The sequence below is a fragment of the Alligator sinensis genome, unplaced genomic scaffold (genome assembly GCF_000455745.1).
Source record: "Alligator sinensis unplaced genomic scaffold, ASM45574v1 scaffold31_1, whole genome shotgun sequence".
In the NCBI taxonomy this organism is placed as follows: Eukaryota; Metazoa; Chordata; order Crocodylia; family Alligatoridae; genus Alligator; species Alligator sinensis.
Window position 1 is genome coordinate 124,960 of NW_005841884.1, and position 14,106 is coordinate 139,065.

Here is a 14,106-nt window from a genome sequence, read left to right on the forward strand (position 1 = left end):
ACAGAAATGTTGGAAGCTCTATTTTCTGAGTTTAGTCTCCCTCCAATTAGAAAGTCAGGACTGCAGAATGCTGGATTTCTTAAAGGGATATGAAAATGTAAGCTCTACCTAGAGGTGTTAATATGCGTTAAAGATGCATTAGACACGGACAATAATTCATGCATTTGTGACCTTGAAGCTCAGTTTGCCTGGTGTTTTATTTGTTGGAATTAATCCATCTGCAACTTCTAACTTTGTGGTATAAAACACAACAGCCCATCTACTGACACACACAGGTTGCTCAAGTCCCATAATCTGTTTCTGCACTGGAACTTCTGTCTGGCATATTTGAGATTATCAGTGTACCTGAATCCAGCTATGTCTAGGATATAGTTTAAGGCTCCAGTGTGTTGCATGTCTTTCCTGTTAAGGCAATTGCCTGCACTATTTTTTTAGGGAAACGCACTGCTCTTAGAATGAGTCAGAAAAGAATAGTAGGGCAAGAAAAGAGAATTTTTATAGTAGTGTTGCAGAGCACTGAGGTGCCCTGTTCCTAGAGAGGGGAAACTGCCGGGGAAAGAGCCCTAGCAGGGAATAAGTAGCCCACCTGTGGGTTGCCAGGGCAACTGGAGGCAGCAAATGACCCACACCTGCCAGCGGTCAGCTGGCTGTAAGGGGCAAGGCCTGGCTCTTATAAAGCCCAGGAGCTGAGGCCAGGGTTCCCTGCCAGCAGCCAGACAGAGAGGAGCTCCTGGAGCTAAGATGCGAGAACCGCAGGTACTACTCAAGCAGGGTAAAGGATGGCAGCTCTAAGATGTCTGGGCAACGTGGTTTTAGCCGGGTGGCTTATGTTTAAGTTGTAGCCAAGAGGCTTGTGTTTTGCTTTGTTGTTATTTATTGCACCAGTGGTTTGGGTGAGGCTATTAGGGGTTGGAGGAGGCCGCATAGGGGACCCACAGCAGCGTGGGGGCCCCAGCCCTAGTAAGGGCGCGGCGTATGGGGTGCATAGACCCCAGCCCCAGAGAGGGGCGGTTGAGAAGCCCTAGTGTGGGCGTGGTGAGCCCCAGAGAGGGGGCACTATGGAGAAGCCCTAGTGTGGGCGTGGCCAGCCCCAGAGAAGGGGGTAGCACTGCGCAAAGCCCCAGAGAAGGGGGCACGAAGAGCTCTAGGAGTGGGCGATTTGACTGAGAAGGCCCAGTGTGGCCACGGAGATCCCCAGGAGAGGGGCGGCATTCTTGAGAGGGCCCAGAGTGGGCACAGAGAGTACCGAGAAGGCCCGAGAGATGGGCGGCGGTACCGAGAAGGCCCGAGAGATGGGCGTGAGTGTAGACAGAGAGACCAAACAACATCTATTCCAGCTGCAAGGCTTGGGGCGTGGTATAAGGGGTGGTTGGAGCCATGCATAGCCCCTAAGGCTAGGGTGCCCTCGAAGCACCCATTGTAGAGAGAGACCCACGAAGAGGCCGGGAGGTCATGGGGCCAGAAGTAACCGTGTCCAAGAAGACGTAAGGCAGCCTCCCTAATATATTGGAACAGCAAAGACGTGGTGGGCGAGAATCAGAGGGTGCCCTTGGGCCAACTTGGCACGGAGGAAGGGGCCTTAAGGAGATCACAGCCCTCCTGGAGGACCCCGCCTGTGACAAGTAGATTTTACTGTCATATAGGAGAAGCAGCAGAAGAATGGATTTTGCACCTGTTCATGTAGGACACACACAATTCATAAGGTGTTCAAATATCACTGTGATAGATGGAACTAATCTTACAGTGTTTTACATTGCATCTTAGGGCATCTTTAAATATCGTCCAGTGGTGGTGGGGGCATGGCTTTAATTTAAGCTGTTCTCAGGACCCATTCTAACTAAAGCACCCACAGGGTCTCATGTATTCAGCATCCCGTGCATCAAAATGGTGGTGGGGGCTCTTTAATGAAAGCTTGTTGAATGAGCTTTAGTTAAAGGGCCTTTGTTGCCATTTTGAAACACAGAGAGGCTGAATACATGAGGTGCTGAGGCTGCTGGAGTGTTCTAATTAATCAATTGATAGAGCCTGCTCCAATTCACTGTAATTACAGGTTATTGGAGCAGATGTCCCATGCGTCTACAGGCACCTTTGGGGCCTTACTACATATTCAAATTAAAACTGGATAGAAACCAGCTAAAGAGTTGTTCCATATTTTTAAGCACTAACTTTATAGCTGGTTGACTCTTTATAGCTGGACTGTTATCTTTATCTTTTGATAATTACTTTGCATGTTTGGCTAGTCTAAATTTCTTGCGTGATTAATAAGTTAATTGTGTGATAATTACTTTGTATTTGTGGCTGGTCTTATTTTGCACGTGTGGTCAGTCTAAATTCATTGTGTGGTTAACCAGTTAATTGTGTAGTATATGGCAGAGGCCTTAGACAACTTTGAAAATTTTAAGATGCATGTTCCATTGGAATGAGTGCACAAGGGAGATTTGCTTTGAAAAATCTCAGCCAGAAAGGAGTAGAATATTCATTAAAGGCCTCTTTAATAGTCCAAAAGACTTCTTTTGTCAGACAGACATCCTTTTTGTAATACTAAATCTGCAGCCAATGAGGAGTTGCCTTTTCAAGTTAAATCCTCTTTTGTGAGTTGAAACACTTGAATGAGTGGGTTTGGTCAGGGGTGATCCTTGAGCAGAGGGTTGAATTCAATGATTTGCTGAGATCTCTTCTAACCCTATTTTTCTATGATTCTTTGATCAGTGTTTAAGGCAAGAAGTTAGGGAATGAGGCCTCGTCTACACAAAACATAACTATGGTAGAATAATAGCTTTCCCCATGCAGGCAAGCCAGAAGATTTCTCAACTCTCTCTTGCAACTGTCCTTTATCTCTTGTGCGATCTCCCTCATCCCTTCTCCCCAAGGAAGCACCTGACCATAATTTTCCACATCTCAATGTTAAGACTGCCTGTTTCAGAATTGTGTATGCTTTCTGTAACAGTTCTATATGAAATTTGTCACTTTTGTTGATCAGACATCACTTCCCACCCCCGGATGATTGCTTTCCCCTTCCCTGTGAGCAAAATTTATGTTGTAACAGAGCATTTTCCTCCCAGTTTGGATTTTCTCTAGCTGTTCATTCCTCTCTATGCATGATTGTCTTATTTTTTTGACCTGTAAATCTCTTGGATATTTACAAGATGTCTGTCAGAGTACTTTTATAATACTTTTATAACTAGTTGAAAATAGAGACAATTTTTGTTGCTAGGAATCTCTTGGGGTAACACGTTTCCCTAAACGCTTTGTCAAGTAACTCTTTTATTGCTTATGCAGTTGAACACCTGGGTAACTTGACATTTGAGGGAGCAGCACTTTCCAAACCTACTTTTTATAATTTATATATGGTTTTGGATATTGTATAAAATGAATGATTTTGTGGGCATGGAAGTTTTTAAGCTTTTTGTCCCCTTGCCTCTGTGATTCTTTTGGCCCCATTGAAGTCATTAAGTTGGGAAGGCCAGCTTCTCCTTATAAGGTCAATTGGCGGAATAATTTGGTACCAGTCAGGACTTGGCTTTAATAACAAGCGGGTGCCTAACCACTTATCACAATCACTACAGGCTATATACAATATAAGTATGAGAAGGCATTCATTTTGTTAGAACTTGTAAAACAGTAAATACTGCTGGGAATCGCTCTTCTTTGTAATGGAAACTTCAGGCTTCTTTAAGGATGACCCTGGCATCTAGTGCATGTGTTTGCAGGGTCTGACTTGTTTTTTTTTCTTAACTATTTTGGCTCTGCCACTGCCCAGTCGCACCAGTATGAAGAAGAATGACTGTAAGATCAATGTGGTCTGGCTAGTCAGCATGTTAGAAGAAACTCAACCTGAGTTGGTTCAACTCTGCAGTGTCATGAGACAGACCAAAGAGCATTGTGTCCCAGTTGACATACTGTGCATCCTAAACTCTAGAAACCAGGAGAATGTTTGAAATAAGCTGTTCAGTCTTGTGGAAGAAATGGCTTTTAAATATGTTTTTGGAATGTCCCTTTTAGACATTTCAATGACAGTCTCTTGATATCGTTTTAAGTCATATGGCAGTAGGAAGGAAGTAGACAAGTGGAAGCCAGTTTTTAATCAATGTGTAGCAACCAATCTGGGATCCTCAAATTGCCACAACATTTTGATTTAATATTATTTGTATGGATTATTTAATTTGCAGTTAAGAATATTTCCCCTTTTTCCTCCTAAACTGTACTTGTTGGTTTCATTCTAGTATAAAAATGCCTGGAACTTAAATGACTTAGCTGGGAGACGATGGTTTCAAATTGAAGTTGAATGCTAATCGAAATGGAAAAACAATATGCATGACATTATATTTTAAAATGTCATGGCCCTCAAATAATGTTCACTGTATGAATGTGAAGCTGAATATGTAGGCATAATGTTGATTTTTATTCCATATTTCATTTATCTTCTGCTGTGATGCCTGTCCTGTTATGAGTGCAGATAAGTGAGATGTTGTTTCCACAGGCAGTCCTCGGACTTAGAACACAATTGGTTCCTGAAAACTGCATCTTAAGTCGAAACGTTGTAACCCAGAACTGATTTTCCCGTAGGACACAATGTTATAAATGGAGGATTGGTTCCTGAACCAAGGCCCGATACCCTATTTTCACCAAAAATAACTCAGAATTTTGTACTTGGTCAATTATAGGTGAGTAATATAGCTACATTAATGCATTTATATTGTAAAGAGCAATCATATTGATTTGGAAGGATTTCTTTGAGGTGATTTTGGACTTTTTGAAGGGTTCTTGGCTGGAGTTTTTCTCAGAAGCCTTGGCTGCAGGTTTTTTGGGAGTCTTGTCTGTTTTCTTAAAGAAAGTGTCCAAGGAAGTTTGGACAGATGTTTTCCAGGGAGATGGGTGAGGCAGCGAACTTGTTTGCTGGCATGGTGTTGGATTCAGCGTTGTAAAACAGGGCGTCAATTTATAAATATTGCAAGTGTGAAACGTTGTAACTTGAAACGTTGCAAGTCGAGGACTGCCTGTACTTCCTTGATGGAACTGAGGAACAATGGGTTGATGGAGTTTGGTATTGATTTGGCTAACTCTTCTACTTCAAAATGTGCAGATAAGGCCAAGAGAAAAGTTTTGCCTCTTCTTGAGAGAATGGTGGTTAGGTGGAAGAACATGTTGGAAATGATCAGTCATGTCTGTGCAAAAGGGAAAGATGGAGTTGAAATAAGATTGGTAACATTCTTGTTTCTTTCACATAGTCTATTCTGTCGTGTCCTGTCCATTTCACCCTAAGGCCAGTATCTTTCTTTTTTTTTCCCATCAAATACCTGTCACCATCATATGGTACATGTATACGTCTTGTGTGTGTGTGTATGTATGTATGTATATGTATATATATCTTGCAAAAAACTTGCTTCATTGGAAAAAGGATTATTCTGAAGAAAGAAAATTCCAGTTTAAAGGTCTCTGGTTGGAGATTAGTATATTTTATTTTCTATTGAGGCGTACTTTTTGTGAAAATGTGTTGAGGTACATTAGTGTAATTTACCCTTGGAATTCTATGCCGTTGACTCGTGTTGGATATAGATTTGTTGTATTTTTGCTATGTAATGCACTTTATTAGACAGCCAGGTGTGTGTGGGTGCATGCTATCACATAATTAATTTTTTGGTTGAAAGACAGCGAAGGCTTAGGTGGTTATGGCCCGAAGGGGCCGGGGTTGGTGGGGGAGAGGGGGAATGGCTCTGGCTCCAGCTGCGGCTGGAAGTGTGGTTGTGGGACGCAGGCCTCTGTCCTCACCAGCTGCCCCCCTGTCATTCAAACAGCCATTCAGAGTTCTCCAAGCATGGGGGAGGGCCACCATGATTCCTAAGCTGTGCCAAGGACTGGACAGAATGGGGGTGGGGGAGCTGTTGGCCTTGGCTTCCCCCACCCCGCTTCCTGCAAGAGGCAGAAGAGCAGCAGCATAGGGCGTTAAGTGGCAGCACTCTGTCCCAGCCCCACTGCCCCCTGTCATTCTTGATGGGCAGTTGGCTAGTGTCACTGATAAATGCCATGTTCAAGTGCGCAGCTGCACCACGCATGCAGCCTGGCAGCTTGGATAGCAGCATCTGGCTGGTAAGTCTGGGGAGGAGGAGCTTGGGGAGAGGGTGCAGATTGAGGCCCCAATGGTAAGAGAGGGAGTGGGGCAGGTGCAGGGACAGGTCCTTCCCAGCTGGGGCAGGGTGGGCCATGGGACAGGGCTGTGGGTGGCTCATCTTGGGGCAGGGAGGGAGACGGCTCCCCACCACTGTGTGCACCCCTAGGGGAAGCATGGGGGACATGTGGCCCCCGGATTTGTGCATGGGGTGATGGTGAGCTGCCTGCTGTGGGCTTGGGGGCAGGGGCTGTGCTGGCTTGTTCCCAGCAGGGGTGGAGTGGGTGATGGTGGCACTGGGAGAGGAGTTACGGAAGACTATGGCCACCCCAAAATTCCCTGTAATTCCCTTCCCACCGCTGCCACTCCCTGCCTGGAGCGCAGCCCAGCCCCCCTGCTGGGAAGAGGCCAGCACAGCCCCTGGCTCCGAGACCGCAGTGGGCAGCCCGCCCTCACCCTGCGCATTAATCTGATGGGGCACATGCCCTCCCCGGAGTGCATGCAGTGGTGCTGAGCCGCCCATTCCTCATACTTCCTGGATGAGCCGCTGGTAGCTCTGTCCTATGCCCCGCTACACCCCGGCTGGGCAGCACCTGCCCCTGTCCCAGCCTTCCCTCACTGTGGGGGCCTCAATCTGTCCCCCTGCCATGTCCCTACCTCCACAGACTTACCCACCAGATGCTGTTCTCCAAGCTGCCAGGCTGCATATTGGCTATTGGATTGGTATTGGCTGATTTTTATGGCTAGTTAATAATTAACCATCAGTATCGGCCAAAACAATCTTTTATTGGTACATCCATAGCAGGTGCTCCTTTCACTCTCATCTTCTTTGGTCTGACTTCTTTCACTGCTTTCAAACAAGTTGTGGTCTCCCTTATCTTCAAAGGCTAAGGCTTTCCTTGTCTTGCCATCCACTTGCTTACATAGGTGTGGAATTGGACCTTCCTGGGACATCAAGTCCTCTTGATCTTACTACCTTTTATGTTCAAGTTCCTGATGAGTACCATCTTTAGTACACATCTTTTTTTAGTTTCTCACCTTCAACTGTTTGTTTGCTTGATACTTTGCAATCTGTTTCTATGCCTGGGATGAGACTGTGCACTTGCTAAGTTCACTGATGACCTTTCTGACAACATCTCCATTATTCTTTCCTCTGCTCTGAACCCCAAGAACTCTCTTTAATTTCTCCTCCTCTTGGGTTTTTGCATCACCTCATGCTTGACTAGTGCTGATTACTTTACCTCTTGTACTGTTTTTTCATTCAAGTTAATAGTGACTTCAGTCAGTTTCTGCTGTCTCCTAGTTTCCTACAAAATTCCATTTTTCTTCATTCTTCTTGCACACCTTATTTGTTCCTATTCTCATGGGGTTGTTACCACCTCTGTTCTGATGACTCCCAATCTTATTTCTATTACCCTCTTCCTAGTCTCTCAGCTACGGTTGTTTCTGACACCTTCTGGATGTCTTGGATTTTGGAGAAACAGGTTTTCCTCCACTATAATAAATAACACTAATTCTCCTTGTTTTCCCTACCCATAATCTTGGAGTCAGCTTTACACACCTTGTTAAAGATCTCTGCCATTTGTAAAGAAGCAGGGGTTTTTTTTTCTTTAAGTTTGAGACTTAACACTGATTGTTAAGAGGTTCTTTTTAAATTTAAAATGGCTTTTGATAAAGATTACATAATTTGGATTTTGATGCAACTGTTGAAACCTGATATTTCTCTGTTTTCTAATTGTAGCAAATCATAGAGATTTTGCAGTATCTTTTCAGAATTCTTTGAACTGTTGATTGTCCTTTTGATCTTAAAATGCCTAGGTGCTATTTATCTTTTCCCCCTTTTTTTTTTTTACAAATGGGAAATATTTCTTCTCAGCGATTGGATGTTTGTTTTGAACTTTGCTACGATTAGTTTTTTCCTCCTTTGTTTTTCTTATAGTGAAAACGTATCTTTAACTTTTACTTTTCTTTTTTTAATTTTTAGCCCCATCTGTTTTGATATGATTGAAGAAGCATACATGACGAAATGTGGACACAGCTTCTGGTAAGATTTTGTTCAGCAAAATATCCATCAGGCATCCTTTTAAGGATATTCATTATAGTGTGATAAGAAATTGATTTGAATTATCACTTGGAACTGAATTTTTTAAATTTTTTTCGTGTTTTTGTTTTCCTCTCCTACTATTCTAATTATGACTGAAGGAATAGATTAAGACTAAAATGAGTGACATTTAGTAGTCAGAGAGCTAATCTACTTGAAAAATACCCATTTCCCCCCATATCAGTTACTGTAGAAAGGAATAAAGGACTTGCTTAGTACCTGTGACTTGCAATACTTAAATGTAAAATGTTGTCAGCCAGCTTCTTATTTAAGCTACATTTCTGTTAAAATTCTCCTTGCTGAGGGAGGTTTTACCTATTGTTCAATTTCTTCTCTCTCTTGGGCTGTAAATACTTGGAGTTTTTTGCAAATTGGTATTAGAAATTGCTGTAATGCATCAGACCCAAGGTTCATCTGCTGTAGTTTCCCATCTATTCTAGATGTCACCAGCACAGTTATTACAGAAAAAGGTATAAAAAACCCTGCAGTAGACAGATGTGGGATAATCTGTTTCCCATATTAGTTCTTCTTTTGATCTATAATAGGGAGAGATCGGTGAAACATAAGGTTTAATACCCCATGTGCATATGCTATGCATTTTGTAGGCAGCTTGAACAAAAAGAACTCTTGTGAGTTCCTCATATGTTAAAACTGCTCTTTTAGAAATGTTTAACAGACTTATTCAATAGATCGGGGGATTTTTGGAGTTATCTTTTTCCCTTGCATGTTATGTTTCCAGGCAAAGTAGCTGTTAATTTCTGTAACTGCATGTCCTGTGTAGTGTCGTCTTGCCCCTTGTAGCTTGTTGCAAGTCTGTGATGCATCAGCATCCAAACTATCACCCTCCATTGTTCCAATGACTGTTCTATGATGCAAAATGTCTGTCTGCCCAGTGCTAGTGTCACTGAGACAGATGCTTGCCCTAGACAGTAAGGTGCATTGTGTAATTAGTTTGTCTCTGGAGTTGCTAACGGTGGAACATCAGGCCCCTTATGAAATGATTTATTATTAATCTGCTCTGCCGGAAGGAGGTGGGAAAAGCTGAGATCAAACGTGCTTTGTGTCTGCACCATTAAAAATTATTATGGGTGCCAAATCTTCTAGTTTAAAGGTAATGTCACTCACTAAGTATTTGCTTCATACTAAGTTCAGATATTACTGTGTGCTACGTGCTGTCCATCAGATATATGTAAGTGCTTCTTTAACCCAGAAAACAGAAATGTGACTGAGACTATCCAAACTGATTATCCAAATGTATTAAATAATTATGCAACAAAATGCAGCTTATAACCTGTCTCAGGAAAGATTGGAACCGAGACTTTTGGCTCTATCCAAACCAGGGAAAATGTTTTTTTAGGTTTTAGGGCTTTACTAGTTAATCATGAAACTTTTTTTTTTGTACCACTCCCTTTTCTTTGCACTGTATGTTCTGCTAGCTCCTTGCCTAGTGGTAATATTGTTTCCCTGCTATTATCTATGCAACACTTGAATTAGCCTTTTTCTCTTGTGGCCTCTAATTTTGTTTTTCTTTCTTATTGCTTTGAACAGCTATAAATGTATTCATCAAAGCTTGGAGGACAACAACAGATGCCCCAAATGTAACTATGTTGTTGATAACATAGATCATCTTTATCCCAACTTTTTAGGTGAGTCTTAGATTTGTTTGTATAAGAAATTTGCAGTGGTAAATACGAAAACCTTGCTCATATATGTTGGAAATGTTCTGGTTAAAAAGAAAATCTGCCAGTTAGCTCATCATCAGCTAGGTGTTTTTTCCATTATAATTAACTATGGCACTGTAAATTATTAAAGCATTGCTTCAGTGACTTAATGTTAGTGAGGATCTGGCCGATTACTGTTGGTATTCTACAAAAAATCAAAATGAAGGCAGTTTCCTACTGGGCAGTGGACTAAATCTTCATAGCCTACCCTTTGTTTTGTAACTAAAAGCCAAGGCACAGTCATCAACACAAACTCAAGTTACATGCGATTATTTTTTACTTGAGAGTTTAAACTTCAGTTGCCTACACAGTGAGAAACATGTTGCTTGTATGTCTTAACTTTCTCCTTGTGTAGTGTCCTAACAGGAAAGATAGTGTTAAAAGTTCCTGCAGGAGGAAGAAAAGTAGATCCAAGCTGGTCAATTGGAATATAAACTGTCAAGATATAATGCAAACTTAATTTTATATGCTGAAACATTACTAGCTTCAGTAAACAAATGAAAGGTCACAGTTCTTGGGGAGTATTTCAAAAGGAAATACCTCAACTAGTCCAAAAAACATTAAGTAATTATGCTAAAAATACAGTTCCTAACCTACCTCTGTAAAGATTGGAACCAAGAATATTGGTGCTGTATATCCTTAACCACAAAATTTGAGAGCACTAATTCACTCGAGGAGAGAAAATGAAATAGATTTTCATAACGCTGCCTATTTCTGAAGTGTGTTTAGATTTGGATGGAAAATGTAATATGAGGCTCTGATCCTGCAAATTTATTCTGGGTGGATGGACTGCTGTGTGCCTGAAAAACTCTGCTGGACTTTTTTTGTAGAAAATATGTAATGGTTGCAATAGCAGGGCCTCGGGGAGTACTGAACATTAGGGCTGTGCAAAACGGCACTGTTCTGTTTTGACGGAACAGCGTTTTGTTTCAAATTTTGTTTTGATTTGGAACAGCTGTTCCGTTTCGTTTCATCGAAATGGTTTTGCTATTTTGATGCTGTTTCAACGTTTTGTCCATAGGCCATTATGGGAGATTTTGAAATAGCCTATAACTTTGTCATTTCTGGCCTGATTTGGATGGAACTTGCAGGAATGGTAGCCCCTTCTGAGGGCATGATGCCTGCCAAGTTTCAGGGAGATAGGTCGGGACAAGTAAGAGTACGACATCCCTGACAAGTTTCAAGGAGATAGGTGCAGGGGTTTTGGGGAAACTGCACCTCAAGTTGCTGACAAGCAAAACTCGTGACACAGATGACACTGTGTGTGTGTGTGTGTGTGTGTGTGTGTGTGTGTGTGTTAAGATGTGCCCTCACTCAACTGACACCAAGGCAGAAAGCAGGGCAGTTCAAACTGTTGCCTTCTTTGCAACTTTTCTATCCCTCCCCCAGAACACTGGGATTGGAAGGGACCTCAGAAAAGGATGACAGTCACTGGCTACCTACATAGTCAATAATGAGAGCACTCCTTCTCCCTCCCTTTCCTTTCTTTAGTTTCTGTTTCCCTGCAGGCAAGCCCAGTTTGAGCTTCGAAACTTGAAACGTTTCGACTTGTTTTGTTTCGAAGCTATTTCGTTTCAATTTTGTTGTTTCGACCTTGAAATGAGTTGAAACAGCATTGAAATGCAACGGCCAGTGAAATTTCGTACAGCCCTACCGAACATCTCTCTATGGCTGTCTTTCATAGAAAATTAGGGCTGGAAGGGACCTCATTTAGTCTTCCCCCTGCTTAAAGTAGGGCCACCTCCAATGAGATCATTCCAGCCAGGGCTTTGTCAATCTGTGTCTTAAAAACCTGCAAGGATGGAGATTCCACCACCTCTCTATATAACCTGTTCCTCCTAGTGAGAGAGTTTTTCTTAATATCCAACCTAAACCTCCCTAGTTGCAACTTGAACATGTTTCTGAGATGAAAGAATGTGCTAGAAAGCACTCCTATAATAGAATGCTTCTTCGTATGCATGAACTTCCTGTGTTGCAATACTAGTCAGAAATGTAGGTACAGCTCTTTGCCACTAAAGTGAGATGGATCTGTTCTGGTGTTTTATTAGAGCAATATTTATGCACCCAAACAATGTTAAAAGGCACCCATAAGAACTGGAGTGCATGTAGGGAAAAGTTAGTCTAGGAGTGAGTAGTGAGAGGTTACGTCAGGGTAAAAGAAAGTGGAAAAAGTAATTTTTATAGACGTATGGCCTGCTGACTCCAGTCAAGCCATAGTGAATTACTTGCCATTTTATTTACTCTAGACTTCCGTAGAGTAGAGACTTCCCTTCTGTCCCAGAGTTAGAAGAATTTGTCTAATTAAAGGATTGTACTAATTTAGAAAAATAAGCTACATCAGCTTTGGGAATTGCACCAATAGCTAAGTCCTGCTCTGGCTGATTCTTTACGTTTTTGGGGAGATATATTATGACACGTACCTCCTTGAAAGAAAGAAAGAAAAAACACTTTTTTTTTTTAACGTGTTTAAAGTAATGTGGTAAAATATTTTTTCTCATTTTTCAAGGATGTTAATTTTCTCTTCACCACTAGTGGGTAAAAGACTTGAGGCAAGAAAAGGCATTTTTATTAACTTTAAATCAAAAGCCTACCCTCTGTTTCACATGCTGTTTTCTTTCTGCTTTTTAGTAAATGAGCTGATCCTTAAACAGAAGCAAAGGTATGAAGAAAAGCGGTTTAAATTGGACCACTCAGTGAGTAGCACCGTATGTTCCCACTCTTTACTTTGGTTTTTATTAAAGCAATTGAAGGTGATTTGTTCCATATCATAGCTTTACTCTAGGACAAATTTTACTCTTGAAGTGATGAATGAAGGCTGGGAACTTAATGGGGGGAAAAAAACTTACTTCTAGAGTGCTTGCATTCAGTAATGGAAATTGTAACTATGGTCAGACTGAGACGATTAGTGGGGCCTACAAATCTGTAAAATCTTGGGGATGCTGGTTCTCTAGGCAAACTGAAATAAGGATCATGTCAACCATAGCAGGAAAAAGGAATTGCTTGGAGCACTGAAATCATGGCTCTTCTCCCAGGTGAAATTACCTGGTATTGTTCTAGATTTTATTCATGTTACAAAACCAGAATGCAATTTACTGTAATTGGTAATGTGACTGAAGAAAGCCTCTGGACTGCAGTGGTAACATTTAGATAAAAGTTAAGTTAAAGCAACATTTTCCAGCTTTTTTCACCCCGTGGCACACTTACATGACCTCCCCCACCCCATGGCACACTGGCTGAGCAGGGGGGCGCGGGGGTGGTGAGCAGCAGAATGCCACAGCCTGCAGGGGAGGGGAAGAAAATGGCTAAATGCTACAGAGCAGAGTGGGGGGTGTGAGGGGGGAATTGGGTGGCAAGCAGCTGAACGCTGCAGATCGGGGATGGTGGGGTGGGGTAGTGAGCGGCGGGAAGCAGATGGCATGGTGTTTGAATCACTGGCTGGAGCCATGCCCCCCCATCTGTCTGGCTGCCCACAGCAGCATCAGGTGTGGGGCCTGGCTCCAGCCCAAAATGCCACGGCACACTGTTTGGGAAACACTGGGTTAAAGCAGGACTGTCAAATTGGTGGCTATATGTATCCCAGCAGGGTTAACCTCCAGCCCCCAGAATCCATTCTGGGCACTACTGTTTGCACTGTTTCTGCTGCTGCCACCATTGCTGGCTGAAGTCTGCAGGGTAGGCCAGGCACTATGGTCTGTGGTGCTGAGACATTCTGTGTCTGGGGGAACTCGGGGAGACCCAAGTGGCTTATGCAGTAGGGCTGTGCGAGGCTTCAGAGCCAGAGAAGCTTTGGATGGTTTGGGGTCCGAAGCAGCATGTCCGGATCAAAGCGCTGGCCTTGTTAGGCTTCCCAAAGTGGTTTGGAGCTTCCAAAGCGCTTCAGAGCCACCTCAAAGATCCGGCCATAGGGTATAATGGGGAAACAATAAAATATCTATAACTTGTTGTTTTTGGTCTGATTTGGATGAAATTTTCAGGGGTGGTAGACTCTACAGAGAGCATGAAGCCTGCCAAGTGTCAAGAAGATCGGTACAGGGGTTTGGGGAGAACTGCACCTCAAATTCTTGAAAACAAAACTCCTATCATGTCTAGGCGTTACAACATTGGGGGTGGGGGGGGTCAAAACTGCAGGGCTGGTAGCTCTTGCTGAGGCCACAAAGCCTGCCAAGTTTCAAGAAGAT

General features: G+C 42.7%; 1 protein-coding gene across 1 annotated transcript in view; it reads left to right on the forward strand.

The window, feature by feature from the left end:
• The first annotated feature begins 4,595 nt into the window (after positions 1-4,595).
• The window catches only part of COP1 (COP1, E3 ubiquitin ligase), a 210,567-nt gene continuing 201,056 nt past the window's right edge, over positions 4,596-14,106 (forward strand). Inside the window, exons 1-4 of the mRNA XM_025196730.1 lie at positions 4,596-4,664; positions 8,091-8,150; positions 9,756-9,853; positions 12,557-12,633. Coding sequence (XP_025052515.1) covers positions 8,107-8,150; positions 9,756-9,853; positions 12,557-12,633 — 219 coding nt within the window. The 5' untranslated portion in view covers positions 4,596-4,664; positions 8,091-8,106. The remainder of the gene's footprint in view (positions 4,665-8,090; positions 8,151-9,755; positions 9,854-12,556; positions 12,634-14,106) is intronic.